Below are 22,046 nucleotides of genomic sequence, written 5' to 3'. Positions count from 1 at the left end.
GAACTGGCACACACCACCACAGCACGCCAACCATAGGCTTCTTTTGTCTTTAGGTCGAAGAGGAAGCTGCTGGGCTGGAAGGAGCCAGGAGATGCCTTTGGCAGCAGGCAGAATTCGCACTCCCCAGTGAAGAACCCAGCCGGGCTTCCAGCCTGCGAGTCCCCCCCAGTGGGGGGTGGCCCCGGCAGAGCCTCCAGTCGGAATGAAGACTTCAAGGCCCTGCTACAGAAGAAAGGCAGCAAGGCCAGTCCCGGGACTCGCACCTCCGCAGCAGAGCTTCTCAAGAGCACAAATCCACTGGCTCGGCGGGTCATGATGGAGTTCGCCCCCGAGTTAGACAACCCAAGTGGTGCCAGAACCCAGCCCTGACCACCCCGAGTTCATCCTGGCCAGGGAGGGGTGGAGACAGCATTGCTGGGAGTTTATGCTGGCTCTTCAAAGCCCAGCTTCAGCTGCAGGGGCTGCACCCTCCCAGGCTGGTGCTGTGAAGACATCCGGTCCTGCTGGGATTTATATCATTTTTTCCTTTCTTTATTGGCAATTTACGAATCTTTTTTGTGTCTCCCTGGGGACTCCAGCAGATGGAAGGTAATTGTCTTAACTACAGAGCCCGTACCCCTGTGCAATCGGCTACTGGCATTGTTTCTGGTGGAGATACAGTGGAAGGAGACGGCTGTGGAATGGAGAAGGCAGACATCAGTCATCATGAGCAGGGCCATCATCAGATGATAGTGGGCTTCCCATTTATTTCCAGGGTCCGATGACAAATGTGGACTTCCCTCCTGCTCTTTGGGGCTCTGCAAACGGACTCCAGTTCAGCTCCAGTTGTAACCTAGTGTCCACGACCAAGCTAGCTTGAAACTGTTTAGTCGCTATGGCATGTGGTACTTTAAATGGCTTTGATCATGCAAAATGTTGATGATGTTTTTTCTCTTTCATTTGATCTTGTAATTTTCATTCCCTGGGCAAAGTCCCCAGTGTTGAGTTGAGCTGAACAGATGGAAATTCCCGGCAGCAGAGACGGAAAGGCCAGTTAGAATGTAGGTTGCTTTGGAAGAACCAAGATGCTTCAGACTCATTGTTCAACCAAAGCGACCCTCAGTCACTCACTGGCCAGTTCTAACACTCTTCTGAGAGCTTCCACCATCAACTCGATGCCAGCTGCCAGCCCCTGGTAATGCTGCGGGGAGAGAACTGGGCCTGTTGTCAGCCAAAAGGAAAGAACATCCAGCACTGATAATCAGAGAGGGAGCAAGCCAAGACTAGGCCCAGCCCTGCCATGAGTGCTGTGTGCTCAGCCCAGTGGGATTCTGTCTGGCACAAGGGGCCACATGCTCTTAGCAGGACCAAGGCCTGAAATGGCAAGTGCCTGGGGCAAACGGATCCTTGGTGTAGTCTGGCTACCCTTGGGATTCTGTTCAGGATGACTTTGGCCCAGCCGACCTACAAAAGGAAGTGCTTTTCTGCAAAGGAAATGTGAAGGTTGAAGCAACTTGCTGAAGACCGACTTAGCTAGAGGCACTTAGCGAGTCATTGGCAAAATGGCTTGTGTCTCCTCCGCTGGCTCTGTGTGTCTCATAGGATTGAAGGGCATCATAGGAGTCCATGGACTCAGCCTCACCAGGAATCTTCAGAGCCTGGTTCCTCCTGCCCCTGCTGGAAACAGTCTAGAGAGTCTAGGGTCCTACTGGCACGGAGCACGGGAGGGACCCACAGCATGGTCCTCCCTGCCCAGACACCAAGCATCCCAGAGACAAGCCCTGGGGAGTTCTGCCCAAACCATATTGTAGCTGGCCTTGAGGAAAGAGACCACTCCTCTCCTGTGAATCAGATGAGAGTCGTGTCTCAGGAGGTGCTAGGCATGGCTTATTTTCCTTCGTAAGACAAACTCTTACCTATCAATCTGATCTGACCTCAGCTATCTCGCACCGGCCTGCCCGCCTTCCCTCTAGTATATCTGAGGAGTCCGTCACCTTGCTCACAAAACACACTTTACCCATGCTCTGGTGTTCCCTCCGATGCAGGCAGGCTGCTGTTCGGCGGAGTTACGCCTGGGCTGAGCCAGGCGCCATGTTCCTGTGACACAGGAGCACTGTATGTGCACACAGCTGGGCCATTCTGCTCCGTGCACACTTGTCACACGCACAGTGGGTGGCTGCTGATGTGACAAGGATGCACAAATCCTGGCCGGGTTATGTACAGGTTGCCTGGCAGCAGCCCAACCCCGCCTTGAATGCGGTGACAATCACTGAAGAGCTGAGGCCCCAGCCTGCTTCCATCCCCAGCCCCCAACACACACTCAGGCAGTGCCCTACTCCCCATTGGCACTTGCACTGCAAGCCCCTGGGCTGGCTGGCCTGCTTCCTGCTAGACAGCTTTGGGTTGTCTGAGAGGTGCCTGAGCCATAACTGGATTTCAGACCCCTCCAAGGTGAAGAGTGTTGGGTCAGGGGTTTGCTCTGGCCCCATTCTTGGCTTTCAGGTAACAGATTTCCCTCTCCTGAGTGTCCTCCTGGATCGGATACAAAATGCCTCCAAATCACAACAGACTTTCACAAGTCCAATTTCTGTGAATGCATCTGTCAGGTTCCCCCCTTCACACGCATAGCACTGTGAGCTCCCTCGCACGCAGCCCCTGTGCTCTCGTGGAAGCAAATCAGCAGTGGATTTGGGGAATTGCTCGCTTTAAAGCAAAGCTATTGAAATGTTTGCATTGCTGAGTCGGGGCCCGATCCTGTGAGCACCCTGCACTCCTGGTGACTCAGCACCTTACAGAGTCCCAAGGGCCTGTATTGATATTTTACCAAATGAGATGCTTTCCCCAGCCTGCTTTCCCCTCACTCCCTGTCAGTCCCGAGAGCTGCTGGCGCAGAAACACACTGAGCAAAGACACTCAGCCTGCTCACTTAATATTTTTAACATAATAATAATAAAAATGGGGGGAAACAACCTGCCAGTGCTGTGATCAAAGGTGCAGCTGTCTGCTTCCCATCAGCCCCCCTGCCAGGCTCTGGCATGCTGCATGCAAGGAGCACATAGCAGGAGATGGGGTGATGGCAGCATGGAAGGAGCCAGCAGCACGTTCATCTGAGGGCAGCCCCCAGTCCTCAGCATGGCCCTGGAACTAGCTGCTGGGTCTGATTCCCTGGGCAGCCTTTCTGCAGCAGCTGGGGGATCCAGGCCCTGGGGAGATGCCCTGAAGGAGTAGGCAGCAATGGGTGATCTTGTCCCTGTTCTAGTTATATAGCACTCGCTATGCATGACGCTTTGCAGAGAGGCAGAGACAGTGGACAAGTGTGTGAGGCTACAGGGGTGCAGAGAGAACTCCCTGCTGACAGGCCAGGATGCTGCCACAACATTGAGAAAGAGCCAGGGTCAGCGCAAGCAGTGAATTGTTCTGGCTACACCTAGTGGCAAAAGGAAGGAAAGGCAGACATCAGGCAAATCCATGAATAGTTAGGAAAGGCCCGGAGACTGAGTCCTCTACAGGTCTGCTCCTGAACTAGACATCACAGCTAGGCAAAGTAATAACTAAAAACAAGGCAGGTGAATGTAGTGGGAACCTGGATTCTGTTGAGATCCACGCGCTTTCCTGTGACTGTACGCAGGCCAGACTTATGAGGAATGGGAAATCAGTGGGGCAACGAAGTCAGAGCTGACCTGCTGTGATAGGGTTATTTATTTTGGTGCAGCACAACTCTGCCAGGTAATTTTGAGGCTGCTGTTTGTGTAAGCAGAGCAGTCACAAGGGGGCCGTTGTTGGTAGGCATTTGGCAATGGCCAGGCACTCGGGAAATGCCTCACGGATACAATGTCCCAGGGATTGTAGCACCAAGGTTTATTCACCCTGCAAAAGGTATGATTTCTGAGTCACCTGCTTAAATAGTTTGTCATCAAATCAGAGAGCAAAAACACTGCCATGTGACTTCAGTGGTGCCCAGACTCACAAACGAGGTCAAGCCAGTCAGGTAGCCTGGGAGTGACCTCCAGTTTGGGCATCGTCACAAGCAACAAACCAGCTCCTAGAATAGGGCTCAGGGCTCGCAAACCAGAGAGCCAGTTCCAGCGATCCCCACTCAGCCAGCTCAGCCCAGCAGCAGCATTTCAGGGGCGCTTGTGCAAACCTATTCTTGGTTCCATTCCCACGAGGAGGGCCGTGCGCTCGCCTTGTGCTGTCCCTGCACTGCGGCTCTGGATGGGACGGAATCACAGCAGTAACCTTCATGTCTATGTTTTGTGCAATGTCCGTGCCTGGCACCTTCCCACTAGCAGCCCCAGCAACATGGGGGAGACAGTCTGATTGTCCTAACAGGCGCATTACAGCTGTGCTAATGGGATGGGAAGTGCTCCGGGCTCTGACCCTATCCAGGCTTTTCTTTGGAATCTCTCCTTCCATTGCTAAGAATTAAACCCCCCAAAGCTAGCCAAGTTAGCCAATTGTACTGTAAATCCTAAAACCTACTGCCAGGAGCTCCCCACAGACAGGCCCCGGGCACGTCAGGAGGTGTTAGTAACCAAGTTAGTGCCTGCGTGTAGCCGCAGTGTCAAGTGGGGGCCAGGCACCGAAGCCCGGCCTAGAGTTCGGAGGGCAGTGCACTCAAAATAGCTGGCCTCTTCTGCCGCGTCCGGTGCCATGGCAACACCACTAGTTTTAGCATGCCTACTTGATTCCAGCTAGTGCAGGTCTGGCTGCCTGAGCTAGAAATTCCCTCTCCTGCTCCAGTGTAGATATACCCCCAAAGACACCATCCACGATCCACACACAGCACAGTGTGGGCCAGCTGCGGGTGGGGCAAGGCAGGCAGACATTCACATTACAAACAGCCCCATTCAGAGTCCAGCATTCACCAAAGGGGAAAACTAGAGATCTGCTCAAAAGCAAAGTCCAGATCCACTAGGCCCAGACTCCTGGGGCTGGCCCTGGCCTTTCAGGCCCCGCTCTAGACAAAACATATAAACACAGTATTTGGAAGTGGGTCTCACAAACTGGGGGGCACAAACCACAGCATGATTAACTGGCTTGACCAGGGGGCTCTCAGCCCCTGCCAGCCAATCTGGTAGCAGCAGGACTTGCCTTGCTCATTTACCTGTCCCAGTTTGCAGAGTCTCCACTGAAATCCAGGGCTTCTCTATCTCAACGTTTTCTCACTTGACTTCAGGGCCAGACCTCCACTGGCTCAGAGCTCACCATGGTCCCTGGAGAATAGAACATTTCGGCTGGAAGCCGCCAGGGTGTGAGGCACCAATAAGAACCTTGCATGGCCCATATACATCTACCTGATCCCTAATGATCAAACCGTGACTTGAGGGACACAGGGCAGTTAGTAGTTGCTGTCTGATGACTATCGGGTGCACAAGAACTTGACATTTAATGGAGGAGCTTTGAAAAAAAAAACAACCTGGAATTTGCTTCCTTCTGTATTTCTCTAAATACCAATGTGCTGTTGTGTATGACCCCTTGCACGTGGTGAAAGGAACTCATCGCAGCAAGCAAGCACACGCCCAGCAGCTCCTCCACCTCATTCAGGACCGGCTGAGGCAAAACAGGCATGGGATATCCGAGAGTGATGCCCTGCCATGAGTGGCCTTCCCTTTGGAATGTGATGGTACAAGAAGGACCCTGCAGCAGACCATGGTGAACAACAGTGACTCAAGGTCCTGATCCTGTCACACTGATTCCAGCAGAAGCACTGGCACTTAACACCAGAGCTGGCTGAATAATGCAAAGAGCTGTGATATTTTCACAGACAAAAACGCTGGGTTTGCGGGGCCGTTATTGCCAGCTGGTGAAGATTTAGATTCCAGTAGGGTATGTGGGAAGACACCAGTCCTGGTGGCACCATGCATTTCGGCACAGGTAGGAGGTTTGTCTGGATAGTCATGCAGGTGAAGGTCACGTTAAGTGGTGGGTGCTATTCTATTTTAAAAGTTTCAGGTATCCAATCAGAGTCAAAATGATGCCATGTGACTTCAATGACCAGTCACACCCCACGAATAACAGCTAGTGCTAGTCACAGTAAAGAGCTCGCAACCCAACTGGAAATCTTTGGTCCAAACTAATCAGCAAATCTTTGTGAAGGCCAAAAACCCAGGAACTGCTTGTGAACTGGAAAAAGGGCTAAATTCACAATGAATCATTCGACCCACTTCCCTCAGAACCCCCTGGATCTGTTCAGAATCGTGCCCTTTCCGCAAGTTCTTAAGCTACTCACCTATCAGCCAGGCCAGGGAATAGCAAATGTTTCCATCTGCACAGCATGCACCATGGGGCAAGGCCCTGTCGAGTGGACGCTCCACGGACACTCTACAGTGAGCACGTGTTAGCTTTGTGGCAGCCCTCAGTCCATGAACAACTGTGGATTGTAACATGAAGCTAAAAGCCCACCCTTCTGGGAGATTTCATGCCGAAGGGTTTCCCGGCTCACCAGTCACTGTTTGCTATCTCTCCTTGCTGTACCTGACCATGCAAGGTGCTGCTCCTGTCACCAGCATGGCAGCTGCCCTGGACTGAGCTCTAGTGATGTGGTATGTCTCTGGAAAAGCAACCAAGCTGGTGTCACAGGCTCCTGTGTTGAAATGAACAGTCCCTCTCTGTCAGAGGGTGTGGTACGGGATTGACACAATGAGCCTGTTTCTGTTCTCTCTTTAATGGGTTGTACCCAGCTGACTGCGCTGGCCTGGTGTCTGAGTGAGGAGAATCAGGCCCCTGCGGCTGTGTCAGGAAAACAGGCTCCAAACTCAGTGCAGAGGGAGCTGGGGTTGTGTCCATTCAGCAGGGAGGAAGTGGGAGAGTCAGGCTGTGAAAATGGCAGGCCCATGTGTCTTCAGTACCAGGTGGGTTCCTGCAGCCTGGGAAGATGACACGGGGGTGGGGCTGTGATCAGGCTCGGTTTTCACTGCCAGTCTCAGATGAATAGGCTGCTGAATCCAGCACTAGCGAGAGTTCTGAGCTCCAGTCCCCAGAAACAGCCCCACTTCATCTTACAAGTTCCAGTCCCCTGCGAGCTGAGGGGTCCACACAGCATGGTGATGGTGTCCATCTTTGCAGTGCTCCTGGTGAGTACTCACATGGCATACACCTGTGGCCAGTTCTGAGCCCTGGGGGTGCAGATAGAGGATCAGTGCCTGACCCACCATTCTGGGGAAGGGAATAACCCTCGTTGAGTGGCTGTAGCAGAACCTGAACTGGATTCTGGGATGAGTGTGTGGGGGGTGCCCCAGTTCCAGATGAGACCTGACAAAACCTGAGTGTCTTGCATTTGGTGTTGGACAGTTTCCTCCCCACTCTGATTTGACTGAAGCAGCACTAGAGAGTCATCTTTGGGGGACCAGTCTGTGGAGCAAAATTATACTCTTAGACCCAGTCCTAGAACCTCCACTGTTTTCCTGGGAACACAGCTCACCCAGAGCGGAGAGCCAGCTCTTCTCCCTTGGCAGGGAAATCCTGCTGGAGAAGCACCAGGCTTTCTTGTGTTTACACCTCGCTCTGTCTTTATCCCAGGGGAAGCATTACTGGCCCATTTTTACCAAGATGACTTTGTACTTTGCTCTAAAGGAGGCTCAGCGCTTCATGCTGCCAGTTCTGTTCTCTTTAATTACATGTTACTCCTTCCATTGTCATGGATTTGCAGAATTTCAGCCTGTAATTAACATCCAGGCTGAGAAACTCAGGAAAAATAGATCATACAAATTTCTAAGCTTCACTGTTGTTTCTTCTGCCTCTGCCACCAATAGTCTTCAAACCTGCTGTCTCCAGAAGAAAGACTTCAGATGCCACTGAGGCTGAAGATTCTCCCAGCTGCACAGTAGTGTCTATCTCCCATTGCAGACCCCCTCTCTCTGGAGTTCACATCCCACATGTTCCTGGAGATGGATTCAGTGGCCCAGAAGGACTTTCCCATCTCTGTCCCCTGTGTATCTGAGACATGGAATGTGACTCACAAAGTTCTTATGTCACATGAAGCGAGGTGAGCCAATCACTGTGCTCTGTTGAATAAGCGCGCCTGCCTCCATGTTATAAAGTGCCACGTGTAATCACAGCCATGTTGAGAAGGCAGGTGAAGAGTCACTACACACACATCAGTCAGCTGGGTCTGTCACCAGGCCGTGGGCTCCTGCTGTTCACAGAGTTGCTGACTCCAGTGCCAAGGAGCTGGCTTATTTACCTGGTCTCATTTATGTTGACTGGGTCTAAGCAGCATGGGTTGGGGCTTGAAATATGGCCCAGCCATTGGTCTATGCCTAATATCTCTACCTTGAAAGGAAGGCAAAAGACACAGCACTGGAGCTTCCTGTTGGACTTGCTAGATGGCTCCTCCAGGGCAGAGTTTAGAACCATTCTCTCCATTTCAATCTCAGTCTCCTGCTGAGGCCCATATCAGCCCCCAGTTAAGGCCCCAATTTTATTTTGACACCAAAGTGGTGTCTGGCGTAGGAAGAACAGGTGAGATGGGAACCCAGATTTCTTTTGGAACTGCTACCCACCTGGGAATGTGCCATAGCCCTTCTGCTGCCAGCATCCCCTCACTCGGTCAGTGGAACAAATGAAGAATGATTCCTTCGCCCTATTAACATGCTGTTGACCAATTAGAATGTAGTCTGAGGTCATCTGATATTCCTGCTCGGTTCCAGTAGCTGGAGTTGTGGCTGCGAAAACCAGCACCACCTGGGTTCCAGTCCTTGAACATCTCGAACAGTTTGTGCAAAGTTGTTATACAATGAGCTTCATAGATGCCTCAGCATTTCCATAGACATTTATTCCTCAATTGTCTTTCGGCCAGGCAGAAACATAAGCCTTAGTAGAAGCAACATGTCCTTAGTGAAGTGTTGCATATCGCAGGGTAAAATCTGAGTGCTTAACAAATAACTTGTTAAAGAGAAGCTACTGCTGGAATTTATGGTCAAGAAAAAATGCCAATAACCATGTACAGTATTGCACACGATTGCTCAGGAAAAAGATGCTACACACTGCAGTTAGCAATGGCTTTTTATGACGTGACTGAAGCGTGATTTTTAGCACTTGGATTGTAAATGTCCTGCTAGAAAGGGACTTTGCAAAACAATTCTGATGAAAATAGCTGCTTCAGAAAAAGAATCTTCCCTTGACTTTCTTCACTATCAAAAACTCACTTTTTTAAAACAAAAAAATATATAATAAAAGTTTGAATCTCCACATCCCAGCCTTAAAAACCTGTGGGTGAAATCCTGGCTCTTGTGAAGTCACTGGGAGGTCTGCCCTAGACTTCAGTGGGGCCAGGGCATCCCCCACACAATGCTTTAACAGAGAACGTGGCTCTTGTTTGCCAAGTTCAACATCTGCACCTAGGACAGAACTGTCTCTTTGCAGATCTGGAGCACTACAGGGAATTAATTGGACTGCTAGGGATGGGTTTCCTCATACACCACCCAACTGAACTTAAGATGAAATTCTCGGATTGGTTCTGTGCAGCAAAGACTGAAGTAAGGTCTATAAATATATAGGACTTGTTTGTCCTAAGTGGGCCAGCCATGGGCAAGATGAAAGAATGTGAACTATTTTTGAGTGTTATGCAAACATCCCCCTACCCCCACCCCCGTGTAAGTGGCCTCTTTTGCAATGTCAGCCCAATCCCTGCCCCTGGACAGCCCTCAGAGATGGGGAAACCACATTTTTATATTTCTGAATGTTGTACTTTTTAACTATTGCAAGCTTGTTAAACTCCATTAACTGTCACATCCACTGGCTGTGTGTGTGCTTTTCTTCCTCAGAGCCCTTGCCTGGAAAGGTCCTAGAGTTGAGCTCTGAGAGGGCAGGGTAGTAGGGGTTCAGACATTTTAAACACAGTGGAAATATTAAAAACCTATTGACTACACAGTTCCTATCCCAAGCCTTGTCAGGTGGACTTGTGTGAAGTTTAAGAGAGAGAGAGAGAGAGTGTGTGTATATAAAATAGGAGTTATAGTGTGCACTTAGCTAGCACTGTCCAGCCATAGACCTCACAGAGCTTTCAAAAGCTGGTATCATTAGCTCCATTTTACAGATGGAGAAACTAAGATCCAGCAAGGTAAAGCAGCTTGGCCAAGACTACTTAGGGTATGTCTGCACAGCCAGGTAAGCCCAGTTCTGAGCCTGGACTCAAGGCAAACCCCTCCTTGCATCTGCACTGTAATTGTGCTAACCTAGGTCCCAGGTCCCTGCAGGCTGAAGGGACTGAGGCTGTTAAGCTGGGACCTAGGGTCTGAGCCCTAGTGCTTTCCTGTGTGTACAGCCCTGGCTTGACTTAGGTCCCGGGAGTCGTCCGGATGTATCCCATAGCTCCTGGGGGCAGAGTGCACTGCAGGCAGCCAGTACAGCAGCCAGAAGTGCCATTGCTGCCTGGCTGAGCCTCCTCTCCCTTCCTGCTCCAACTTGCTGCTGCCTGGAGTTTTCCTGGAGCAGGGATCAAAGTTGCCAGGCGCCACCCCCAAAACTTCCTTGCAACCTCCTGAGGTGCAGTGGGGGCAGGGATAAGGGAGCGGGACAGAGGGCTGGATCACACTACACCCCGATTCCTGGGAGTGCACTTCACCACTCTGCAGCTGGCAGCAGCCAGGCTGGGTGTGTGTTTAAGGGACGGGATCTTTGGAAGGAGAGCAGCGATCCCCCTGCTGGGTCATGTGGGCTGGGGCCACACATCCTGGGCAGAGTGAAGCAGGGAAGGAAGTAGCTAGTTCTGGGGTTCCCAGCGGGGAGTGCCAGGCACTGAAGATCTTGATTATTAAGCAGACCCATGGGTCAACCACGTTGCTGCTTTGGGAGTCTTGTCAGTAAAGTGGGAGTCAGAAGGCACCAGCAGCTGCACCCAGGCTGCTTCTGCAGGGCACCAGTGTCCAGCTAGGCCAGGCTACAAGACATTAGTCAGATGTGGTGTTTCTGGTGCAGTATATATCCCACTTAAGGCATTCCTCTGCAGCAGGAGTGAGCTGTGCTTGGCACACATACACTCAGAGCCTCCAGTGTTTCAGTGCAAACCAATAAGCTTGAGCCATTTTGTAAAGCCATTGTGCCCCCCTCCACCCCACCCAACCCCCAACCATACATTTCTTTTCCATCACGTCATTCTGACTTACACTACATGGCACTCAAGACCACCCCCCCCCACCCCAGCTCCGCCCTCCTGCCAAAAATAAGCAATCTCCTCCCCCGCCCCCTCACTGCCCCAGCACATAACACCATTTATGTCAATGGCATTTGGTGGGAATAGTGGCCCAGCCAGCCCGTGAACATAGACAGTAGTTTTCCCACAGGGCACCATGTTCCTAGGCCTAGAGCAGGGGTCTAAATGCATCCATGTCCCAGCTGGCGGTGGAGCATCCACCGAAATGCCGCTGAATTTCTGCAGCGTTTTGGCTGCGACATCTCTCGATGACGTCACTCACTGCCGCTAAAACGCCGCCGACAATTGACGTCATCAAGAGGCGTCACCGCTGAAATGCTGCAGAAATCCGGCGACATTTTGGTGGGTGCTCCACTTCCGCTATCGTCTTTCATATGGAGCCTGCCACACAGAAACGTTGGGGACCACTGGCCTAGAGTGTCAACAGGGAGGGGGGAGCACTAGGCATGCTGGGATATGGTTACTTTGCCCTGGGTATGTGCACTGCAGTGTGGCTGCCAGCACCCTAGGTTCAAGCATGGGTCAGGAAATTCTTAATCTAGGGTTAAAAGCCAGTGTAGACACTCTGGCCCAGGATTCCCTGACATGGGTCAGCTGACCCAAGTCCCACTAACCATAGGCTTACATTGCTGTGTACACACAGCCTTAGTGAGTTATGCATCCTGCATGCACTTGACACATCATAGGCATCCAATCTGATTACACATCTATAACGGCCCACATGGGGTAGGTCCTTGGCATGCTGGTATGGCTTGGGGCAGGACAGAGCTATGTCTGTAGAGGCCAGGCCTGCTGTGTTAGGAACCCCTCTCATGCACTGCCTGGGGGGAGCAGCACCGCTGGGGTGTGAGCTAAAGACCACTGAGAGAGACTTCCATCACCTCTGATGGGCAAAAGCAGCCCCCAAGTGCACTGAACTGGCTGCCTCCTGGGAGACCAGTCCCAGAGTAAGCACTGACCCTGTGGCAGATCCTCCCCGCCTGCCCGGCCACCCTTGAGCTCCCAGCAGTTAGCCACATCCTGTTGGCAGCATGCTGGGGCTCCAGGGGCAGGGAGTATGAACCAACCTGCTTCTCGGGCAGTGGTTCCCAAACTTTTCCTGTTGGGCCAGTAATGGAATCTGTCCACAAACCACCCCCCACCTGCCATTACTGCACAATTGGTTCAACAGAGTAGCTGGGGCTGAAGGCAGAGCTGGGGGCTGAACTGGGGATGGAGGAGGAACTGGCCTGGAGGCAGAGAGGGAATAAGGGCAGAGCTCGGCTCAGGGTGGAGTGAGGGGGGTCTTTCTCCCTGCCCTTTGTGGGGGCTAGCACAGCCCACATGTGAGCCCTCAAATGTCCCTCTGCCACCACCCCCCACCCCGCTTAGGGGAGGTGCACCTACCATTGCGGGACCACTGTTCTAGGCCAGTGGTAGGCAACCTATGGCATGGGTTCCGAAGGCGGCACGCGAGCTGATTTTCAATGGCACTCTCACTGCCTGGATCCCGGCCGCCGGTCCAAGGGGCTCTGCATTTTAATTTAATTTTAAATGAAGCTTCTTAAACATTTTAAAAACCTTATTTACTTTACATACAACAATACTTTAGTTATATATTATAGACATAGAAAGAGACCGTCTAAAAATGCTAAAATGCATTACTGGCACGCGAAACCTTAAATCAGAGTGAATAAATGAAGCCTCGGCACACCACTTCTGAAAGGTTGCCGACCCCTGTTCTAGGCAGTGTGGCTGAAGAGGCTGGTGTATGCAGTGTGATGGACCAAGGCCAGATGGCTACAGTAAAGTACTGAGGAACAGGTTTGTTAGCCCCAGGCTAAACAAATCCCTAGTACCATGGTAACCAAATGACAGTTGTTCCAGGTTAATCAAAGCACATGGGGCCAATTAAGATCTTTCTAGAAGGCAGTGGAGATAGCTATATCGATTAGAACACCTGCAGCCAGGGCCGGCACTACCATTTAGGCAGCCTAGGCAATCACCTAGGGCACCAGGATTATTCAGGGGGCGGCATTTTGCCGGGGGGGCAGCAGATGGCTCCGGTTGACCTGCCACAGGCATGCCTGCAGAGGGTCCGCTGGTCCGTGGCTCCGGTGGAGCTGCCGCAGTCATGCCTGTGGACAGTCGGCTGCTGGCGTGGCTCCGGTGGACCGCCCGCAGGCATGCCTGCGGCAGCTCCACCGGAGCCACGGACCAACGGGCCCTCCGCAGGAATAACTGTGGCAGCTCCACCGGAGCCGCGGGATCAGCGCGGGGGGCGGCGAAATGGCCGTGCGCCTAGGGCGCGAGAAACCCTAGCGCCGGTCCTGCCTGCAGCCAATCAAGGCAGACTAATCAGGGCACCTGGGTTTAAAAAGGAGCTCACGCCAGTCGGGGGGAGGAACCAGAGGAGGGGAAGTGTGTGTGAGGAGCTGGGAGCAAGAGGCGCAAGGAGCTGAGACTGAGAGGATGTGCTGCTGGTGGATTAAGGAATCATCAGACAATCAAGCATTATCAGACACCAGGAGGAAGGTCCTGTGGTGAGGATAAAGAAGGTGCTTGGAGAAGGCCATGGGGAAGTAGCCCAGGGAGTTGTAGCTGTCATGCAGCTGTTACAGGAAGCACTATAGACAGCTGCAATCCACAGGGCCGTGGGCTGAAGCCCGGAGTAGAGGGCAGGCCCGGGTTCCCCCCAAACCTCCCAACTGCTGATCAGACACAGGAGGAGTTGACCCAGACTGTGGGTTCCACCAGAGGGGAAGATCACTGAGGTGAGCAAATCCACCAATAAGCACAGGACCCATCAAGGTAAAGGAGGAACTTTGTCACAACTGGTGTTAGGGGTGGGATTTTTGGTGTGCACAGCACGGCGGAAGAAGGAGGGTGATTTAAAAAAAAAAGAGAGTTAATATTTTTTTTTGTCACCACAATGGATGACGTAGTGCGGGCACTGATACAAGCCATGGCGGCCCAGCAGGAGGCTACCCGTGTCCAGGCAGCTGCCCAGCAAGAAGCAGTGTGGCTGCAGCAAGAGACTAATCACCTGCTGATGGACCAAGCTGCTCAAGACCGAGCTATGTTGCGAGAACTGGTAAACCAGGTAAAGACCCTTACAGAGCTGAACTGTGGCCATGATGGGACGCGGCTCATATAGGCTAGCCATTGGCTGCAGAAAATGACACGGGAGGATGATGTAGAGGCATACCTTCTGGCCTTTGAGAGGACAGCCCTATGGGAGGCCTGGCCTTGAGATCTGTGGTCTGGCATCCTTTCCCCATTCCTGTGTGGGGAGGCCCAGAAGGCCTACCATGATCTGCCTGAAGAGGTTGCAGCAGACTACTCCCAGCTGAAGGCAGAGATCCTGATCAGATCTGGGGTAACGATCGCAGTGCGGGCCCAGCGATATCATGAGTGGAGGTACCAGGAAGACAAAACCCCGCGATCCCAATTGTATGACCTCATCCATCTCACACGAAAGTGGTTGCAAACAGAGTCCCGGAGTCTGGAAGAGATACTAGAGGTTCTGGTCATCGACCGGTACATGAGGGTACTGCCACCAGATCTCCACAAATGGGTAGGCCAGAACGATCCGTCCACCTATGATGAGATGATCACGCTGGTAGAAAGATGCATGACAGCCAGGGAATTGACCCAACTACCCAAGGAAAGCCCCTTTCGTAGCAAACACCCAACCCCAGCCCTGGAAGGTGGGACAGCCAAACCCCTGGAGAGTCCTAGGTGGAGGAAGAGGGGGGCTGAAAACCAACAGAGACTCCAGAAGGAAGGGATTGGCCTGAGTGGGGGGAACCCTGGGACTAAACCCCCTAGCCCACATGATAGGAGAATAATTAGAAACAATTATAGATGTTATGCATGTGGGGAGTGGGGACACATAGCAGCACAGTGTCCTAGCACCGAGGAGCCTATGCAATGCAACTTGGGGGATTGGGAGGTCCCATGCGCCCTTATCCACCTTGCGGGCATCGCATTAGCCCCACATAACTACACCAGGCCGGTGAAGATAAATGGAGCAGAGACTACAGCACTTGTGGACTCGGGGTGTGCTATCACCCTTATATCAGGTAAGCTGGTAAAAAGTAGCCAGCTGCTGCAAGCCAAATGTGTAGCAGTGACGTGTGTGCATGGGGCCATGAGCCATTATCCCACCATCCCAGTGGAGATAGAGGTTTAGGGGAACCCCATTAAGGTGACAGTGGGCGTAGTTCCTAAACTCCCATCTCCTGTAGTTATTGGGAGGGACTATCCAGGGTTTGATAAGTTACTCCCCCTGGAGAGGCTGGAAGGAGGTGGAGACCCTGTTGGCAGTGACTCATCATTGGGGGAATGTCAACCCCCAATGTTTTCTGAGTTTTCTCAGGATCTATTCTTAGCCCCCCAAAAGGCCTGGAAGACAAAAAAAGAAAGGAAGGCCGCGAAGGCTTTGGGAACCCGGATCCTGACCCAGGGCCAGAAGACCACAATAGTAGGCAGATGGACACGAGCAGCCATCAGAGAAACTACCAACATGGAAGGTGAGCCGGAGGTTAGCCCCAGCCATGATGGTGACGAGCCATTGGAAGAAGCAGAAGCCAGCCCCTGGGAGCTCAAGCAGGTTAGTCCTGGGAGAGAGACTTTCGGACAGGATCAGGCAGAGGATCCTAGATATGATAACGTCAGGAAAGAGGTGGCTGAGATAGATGGGATACCAGTGGAGGGGAAGGTCTGGGGTCCAGGACCCTACATTATAGTGAAGAAAGATCTCCTGTTCCGTGTGGTGCAAATGCAGGAGCAGGAGATACATCAACTTCTGGTGCCACAAAAACATCAAAAAGCCATATTGAGCCTCGCCCACAGTCCCCTGTTTGGAGGACATTTAGGGGTAGAACAAACCCAGGCCAGGATCCTGCGGAGGTTCTTCTGGTCAGGAGTACATGAAGACGTCAGGCAACACTGCACCTCTTGTCCAGAGTGTCAGCTACAAAGCCCTCGCCCACACTTGCGGGCCCCTTTGATACCTCTTCCAATAATAGAGGTACCATTTGAACGCATAGGCATGGATCTGATTGGGCCCCTAGAGAAGACAGCTCGGGGCCACCAACATGTGCTGGTTGTATTAGACTATGCAATCTGATACCGGGAAGCTGTCCCCCTATGCAACACAGCTTCCAAGACAATAGCTAAGGAGCTAGTACAGATCTTTTCCCGGGTTGGGCTACCCAAGGAGATACTGACTGATCAAGGGACACCTTTCATATCCAAGTTGATGAAAGATCTCTGTTCATTGCTCCATGTACAAGCCCTATGGACCTCTGTATACCACCCACAAACAAATGGTCTTGTGGAAAGGTTCAATAGGACCCTCAAGGCCATGATCAGGAAAGTGGTGAGCCGGGATGGGAAAGACTGGTATACCCTATTGCCTTACCTCATGTTCGCCATCTGGGAAGTTCCACAAGCCTCCACAGGTTTCTCTCCATTTGAACTACTATATGGGCGCCACCCCTGAGGCATATTGGATATAGCCAGAGAAGCCTGGGAAGAGGAGCCAAATCCCAGAAGAAACATAGTTGAGCATGTACTACAGATGAGGGATTGGATAGCTCGAGTTACACCCATTGTACGGGAACACTTGGAGAAAGCACAAGAGACCCAACGGACCCATTATAACAACCAAGCAAAGCTCTGACGGTTCCAACCAGGGGATTGAGTAATGGTCCTGGTGCCCACAGCAAAAAGCAAGCTGTTGGCCCAGTGGCAGGTACCCTATGAAGTGACTGAAACTGTGGGAGAGCTAAACTATAAGGTGCGGCAGCGAGGCCGCAGGAAACCGGAGCAAATTTATCACATCAATCTTCGAAAACCTTGGCATGATCGAGAGGCATGCTTAGTCACCCAGGAGACCCTTCCCCAGGAGGATAACTTACATGAGCAAGTAAAGATATCACCCGACTTGAGGCCAATCCAAAAAATCAAGGCAACTGACATGATTAATCGCAACCGAGATGTGTTCTCTACAAAACCAGGGCGGACGACTGAGACCTATCACCATATCTGCACGATCCCCGGAGCCAAGGTAACACTGAGACCCTACCGAATCCCAGCAGCCAAAAGAGAAGAAATCAAGGCTGAAGTAAAGAAAATGTTAGAATTAGGCTTTATTGAAGAATCCTACAGTCAGTGGTGCAGTCCAATTGTTCTAGTGCCCAAACCTGATGGTACCACGAGATTCTGTAATGACTTTCACCGACTGAATGAAGTATCCCAATTTGATGCATACCCCATACCACACATCGACGAACTGGTTGAACAACTGGGTAGTGCCCGATTCTTGACTACACTGGATCTGATAAAAGGGTATTGGCAGATTCCCCTGACCAAAGAAGCTAAAGACAGTGTTCTCCACCCCAGATGGGCTATTCCAGTACACTGTCCTCCCTTTTGGGTTACATGGGGCCCCAGCCACATTCCAGCACCTCATGGATAAGCTGCTGCGCCCCCATACTAGTTATGTAGCTGCATACCTAGATGATGTCATCATCCATACGCCAGGCTGGGGAACCCACTTGGAGAAAGTTGAGCCAGTACTACACACCTTAAGGCGGGCTGGCCTCACCGCTAATCCTGCTAAATGTGCCATAGGACTAGCAGAGGCTAGGTACCTGGGATATATTGTAGGAAGGGATATAGTGAAGCCCCAAACTAATAAGCTAGAGGCGATTCAAAACTGGCCCTGGCTGACCCGAAAGAAGCAGGTCTGTGCATTCCTAGGCGTGGTAGGCTACTACCAACGTTTTATTCCCCACTTCACCAGAAGGGCAAGTCCTCTAACGGACTTGGTGAAGGCCCGAGGTCTAGACGTGGTGAAGTGGACCGACGCAGCAGAGGGGGCATTTTTAGACCTTCGGACAGCCCTCTGTAATGACCCCATACTCATAGCCCCGGACTTTAACAAGGAATTTATTTTACAGACAGATGCTTCTGAGGTGGGGTTGGCTGCAGTTCTGTCACAAATGATTGGAGAAGAAGGACACCCGATCCTCTACCTAAGCAGAAAGCTGCTCCCAAGAGAACAGAAGTATGCGGTAGTCAGGAGAGAATGCCTTGCGGTCACATGGGCCATGGAGACACTGCATTATTACCTCTTAGGCAGGCGACTTACTCTTGTGACAGACCATGCACCCCTCCAGTGGATGCAGAGAAATAAGGAAAAGAATGTAAGGGTCACCAGGTGGTTCTTATCCCTCCAACTATTCCAGTTCCGCATACGGCACAGGGCTGGATGCCACCACGGCAACACTGATGGTCTTTCACGAGCACACTGCCTGGTGTCTCAAGTTGCCCAACCCTATGGTGTTGAGCAGAGGGGGGGGATATGTGATGGGGCAAGGCCAGATGGCTACAGTAAAGTACTGAGGAACAGGTATGTTAACCCCAGGCTAAACAAATCCCTAGTACCATGGTAACCAAATGGCAGTTGTTCCAGGTTAATCAAAGCACCTGGGGCCAATTAAGATCTTTCTAGAAGGCAGTGGAGATAGCTATATCGATTAGAACACCTGCAGCCAATCAAGGCAGGCTAATCAGGGCAACTGGGTTTAAAAAGGAGCTCACTCCAATCAGGGGGGAGGAGCCAGAGGAGAGGAAGTGAGTGTGAGGAGCTGGGAGCAAGAGGTGCAAGGAGCTGAGACTGAGAGGATGTGCTATTGGAGGATTGAGGAATTATCAGACAATCAAGCTTTATCAGACACCAGGAGGAAGGTCCTGTGGTGAGGATACAGAAGGTGTTTGGAGGAGGCCATGGGGAAGTAGCCTAGGGAGTTGTAGCTATTATGCAGCTGTTACAGGAGGCACTATAGACAGCTGCAATCCACAGGGCCCTGGGCTGGAACCCGGAGTAGAGGGCGGGCCTGGGTTCCCCCCAAACCTTGCAACTCCTGATCAAACACAAGAGGAGTTGACTCAGACTGTGGGTTCCACCAGAGGGGAAGATCACTGAGGTGAGCAAATCCGCCAATAAGCACAGGACCCACCAAGGTAAAGGGGAACTTTGTCACAGCAGGTACATGTTGCACTCTGCTGGACAGAATCAGACCTGCTCAACTATGACAGGGAGCCTGAGCTGAACCTACTGACTCCTATGGAGATGCTCTTGGAAGTCCTGACCCTATTTAAGCCAGTGGGAGTTTTTCCATTTACCTCACTGGGCCAGGAATTGCCCTTGCTCACCAGTGAGTGTCCTTGCTTTTGGCAACACAGGGCCCTTGCTTCTCATGTGATGCTCCAGATAGTAGATATACTGGGGAGGGGACTTGTTGCCTATTTAATCACTCGTTTGGCATTCCCCTAGCCAGCACAACCATAAGTGGCATCTAGACCAGAGAGTTCAGTGGCAGCTGGAAACATCTGCTGGGAGCAGATGCAGGGACACTGCAGAGGGTGACTAGAAGGCAAGGGGCACAAGCAGAGAGGTAAAGTGCAAGAGTCAGCAGCACCTTTCCCATGAATCCCCTGCTGTTGGGTCAAACATAAAGACCCATTGAATCCGTGCCTGGGAATTGGTTTGAACAGAGGACAGGACCCTGCTGTCACTGAGAGAAGCCCTTCTGGGCTCCCATAGTGAGATCAGAGCTGGGAGCAGCTGCCAGCCTGGCCCATCAGCATCTGTCCAAGGACATTGGGAACGTCTCAGAGACCCAGCTGGGAAAAACTGAGACATAGGCTGACCTCAGTGAGGTGAGGAGATGATCAAGCTCTTTATGAGGTGCTGCTGGGATGGGAGGGAAGAGGAGAGAGGATCATGAGGGGCAGCTCTAGGAGACAGCAGGGTCCCTTCCTCACTCCAATTCAGAGGTTCAGATTCAATCAGTCTTTAGGCTTCCTCTCATTTGTGTCTTTCCTGGGAAATCGCAAACCAATAACAACTAAAAATGTTTTTCCCCTTTCCCTAATATGTGTTCTACTCTATACAGATAGATCAGCCTAGAGCTATCTTTTCACTGCACAACTCCACAGGATCATAGCTGGGAATACAGCTTTTTTCTTTTTTAGGCTTTTAAAACTAAAAGAAACAGAAGTGCAAACATCTAGCTCAATGCAACTCCAAGGCTGCACAACTCAAAAAATACATACATAGAACAATCAGGAAAAGTAAAGGTGGTTTTTTTTCCAGGCAACAGGAACTCAACCACTTCCTACAGAGGGAGCATTTTATATGATTGGTTAGAATGCTGTGTATGCTCTAAATTAGTCTCCATTCAGTACAATCAGGGCCGGCTTTAGGCTGATTCGTCCAATTCCCCAGAATCGGGCCCCATGCTAGGCCCCCACGCCTTAGGCGCCTTTTAATTTTTTTATTTTATTTTATTTTATTTTTTATACTCACCCGGTGGCAGTCCGCTCTGGGGGTCTTTGGCAGCATTTCAGCAGTGGGGGGGTCTGCTCCAGGGGTCTTCGGTGGCATTTCGGCAGCAGGGGTCCTTCGATGCTTGCAGAAGACCCAGAGTGGACCCCCCACCGCCGAAGTGCTGCTGAAGCTCCGGACTGCCACTGAGTATTTGAATCGGGCCCCGCAGTTAATAAAGCTGGCCCTGGGTACAATCTGGCTGGGTTAATATTGCTATAGCAACTTTTGTTTGGGCATTTCCTGACCACTGTGCTACAATTTTCTCTCTTCCCACTGGCTTAGTGGAGGTTTTTACATGTAATCTTAACTCTAATTTAAATGCACGTGTAATTCCTATTTGCAGAACACCAAGGAGAGCATACTACTTAACAAATAATTATGACATACATTAGTTTTGCATTCTAGACAGACTAAAATTAGAATTATTTAAGTATAGCAACAAACAAGAACATGAAAAACCAGTTGACATAATTCACTTGGAGTTTTCAAAAAGCCTGAAGCAACGTCCCTCAGAAGAAGCTATGAAGGAAACTAAGCAGTGTGGGGTGAGATGCAAAGTTCTGTCCTGGATCAGAAATGGACCAAAAACAAAAGAATAAGAATAAGTGGTGGAATCTCCATCCTTAGAGGTTTTTAAGGCCCGGCTTGACAAAGCCCTGGATGGGATGATTTGGTTGGGGTTGGCCCTGCTTTCAGCAGGGGATTGGACTAGATGACTGGGATTGTTTAGTCTGCAGAAGAGAAGAATGAGGGGGGATTTGATAGCTGCTTTCAACTACCTGAAAGGGAGTTCCAAAGAGGATGGATCTAGGCTGTTCTTAGTGGTACCAGTTGACAGAACAAGGAGTAATGGTCTCAAGTTGCAGTGGGGGAGGTTTAGATTGAATATTAGGAAAAACTTTTTCACTCAGAGAGTGGTGAAGCACTGGAATGGGTTACCTAGAGAGGTGGTGGAATCTCCTTCCTTAGAGGTTTTTTAAGGTCAGGCTTGACAAAGCCCTGGCTGGGATGATTTAGTTGGAAATTGGTCCTGCTTTGAGCAGGGGGTTGGACTAGATGACCTCCTGAGGTCTCTTCCAACCCTAATATTCTATGATTCTATGAATAAATGATAGATTTTCTACATGGCAAAAGGGTCAGACTGGGGGACCTAAGGTTCTGGAGTTGTTAAGAGTAGTGTAAAGTCAGCTCTAGTGTGATAAATCGGAACTGTGTGGAATAGGAGAATGTGCATTTCATTGTCATTCTGAGCCACCCAGAAACAGGGGGATCTGGGAAAAGGAGAGAATGGGGAGGTGGCCACATTTGCAGATTACACATAATTATTTAGATTAGTCAAGACTGGAGAAGACTTGGAGGAACTTCAGAAGGATCTAACCAAGGTAGGAGAATCAGAAGCGCTGGCAGATGAAGTTCAATGGCAACAGATGCAAGGCAGAAGGAATCATTTGAACTATGCATCCATAATTCTGAGGGCTACATTGACTGATCACTCCGAGAAATGAGCTGGGAGTCACTGTGAGCAGA

General features: G+C 51.1%; 1 protein-coding gene across 5 annotated transcripts in view; it reads left to right on the top strand.

Moving 5' to 3' along the window:
* The window catches only part of NHSL2 (NHS like 2), a 180,600-nt gene extending 170,889 nt beyond the window's left edge, over positions 1-9,711 (top strand). For all 5 annotated transcript variants that reach the window (XM_050964191.1, XM_050964194.1, XM_050964193.1 and 2 more), the window contains one exon: positions 54-9,711. In XM_050964191.1, coding sequence (XP_050820148.1) covers positions 54-369 — 316 coding nt within the window. In that variant the 3' untranslated portion in view covers positions 370-9,711. The remainder of the gene's footprint in view (positions 1-53) is intronic.
* The last annotated feature ends 12,335 nt before the right edge of the window (positions 9,712-22,046 follow it).

This window comes from Gopherus flavomarginatus, chromosome 8 (assembly GCF_025201925.1).
Source record: "Gopherus flavomarginatus isolate rGopFla2 chromosome 8, rGopFla2.mat.asm, whole genome shotgun sequence".
Taxonomy (NCBI): Eukaryota; Metazoa; Chordata; order Testudines; family Testudinidae; genus Gopherus; species Gopherus flavomarginatus.
Note: the sequence above shows the minus strand (reverse complement) of the source record. Positions and strands in the feature narration are given on the sequence as shown.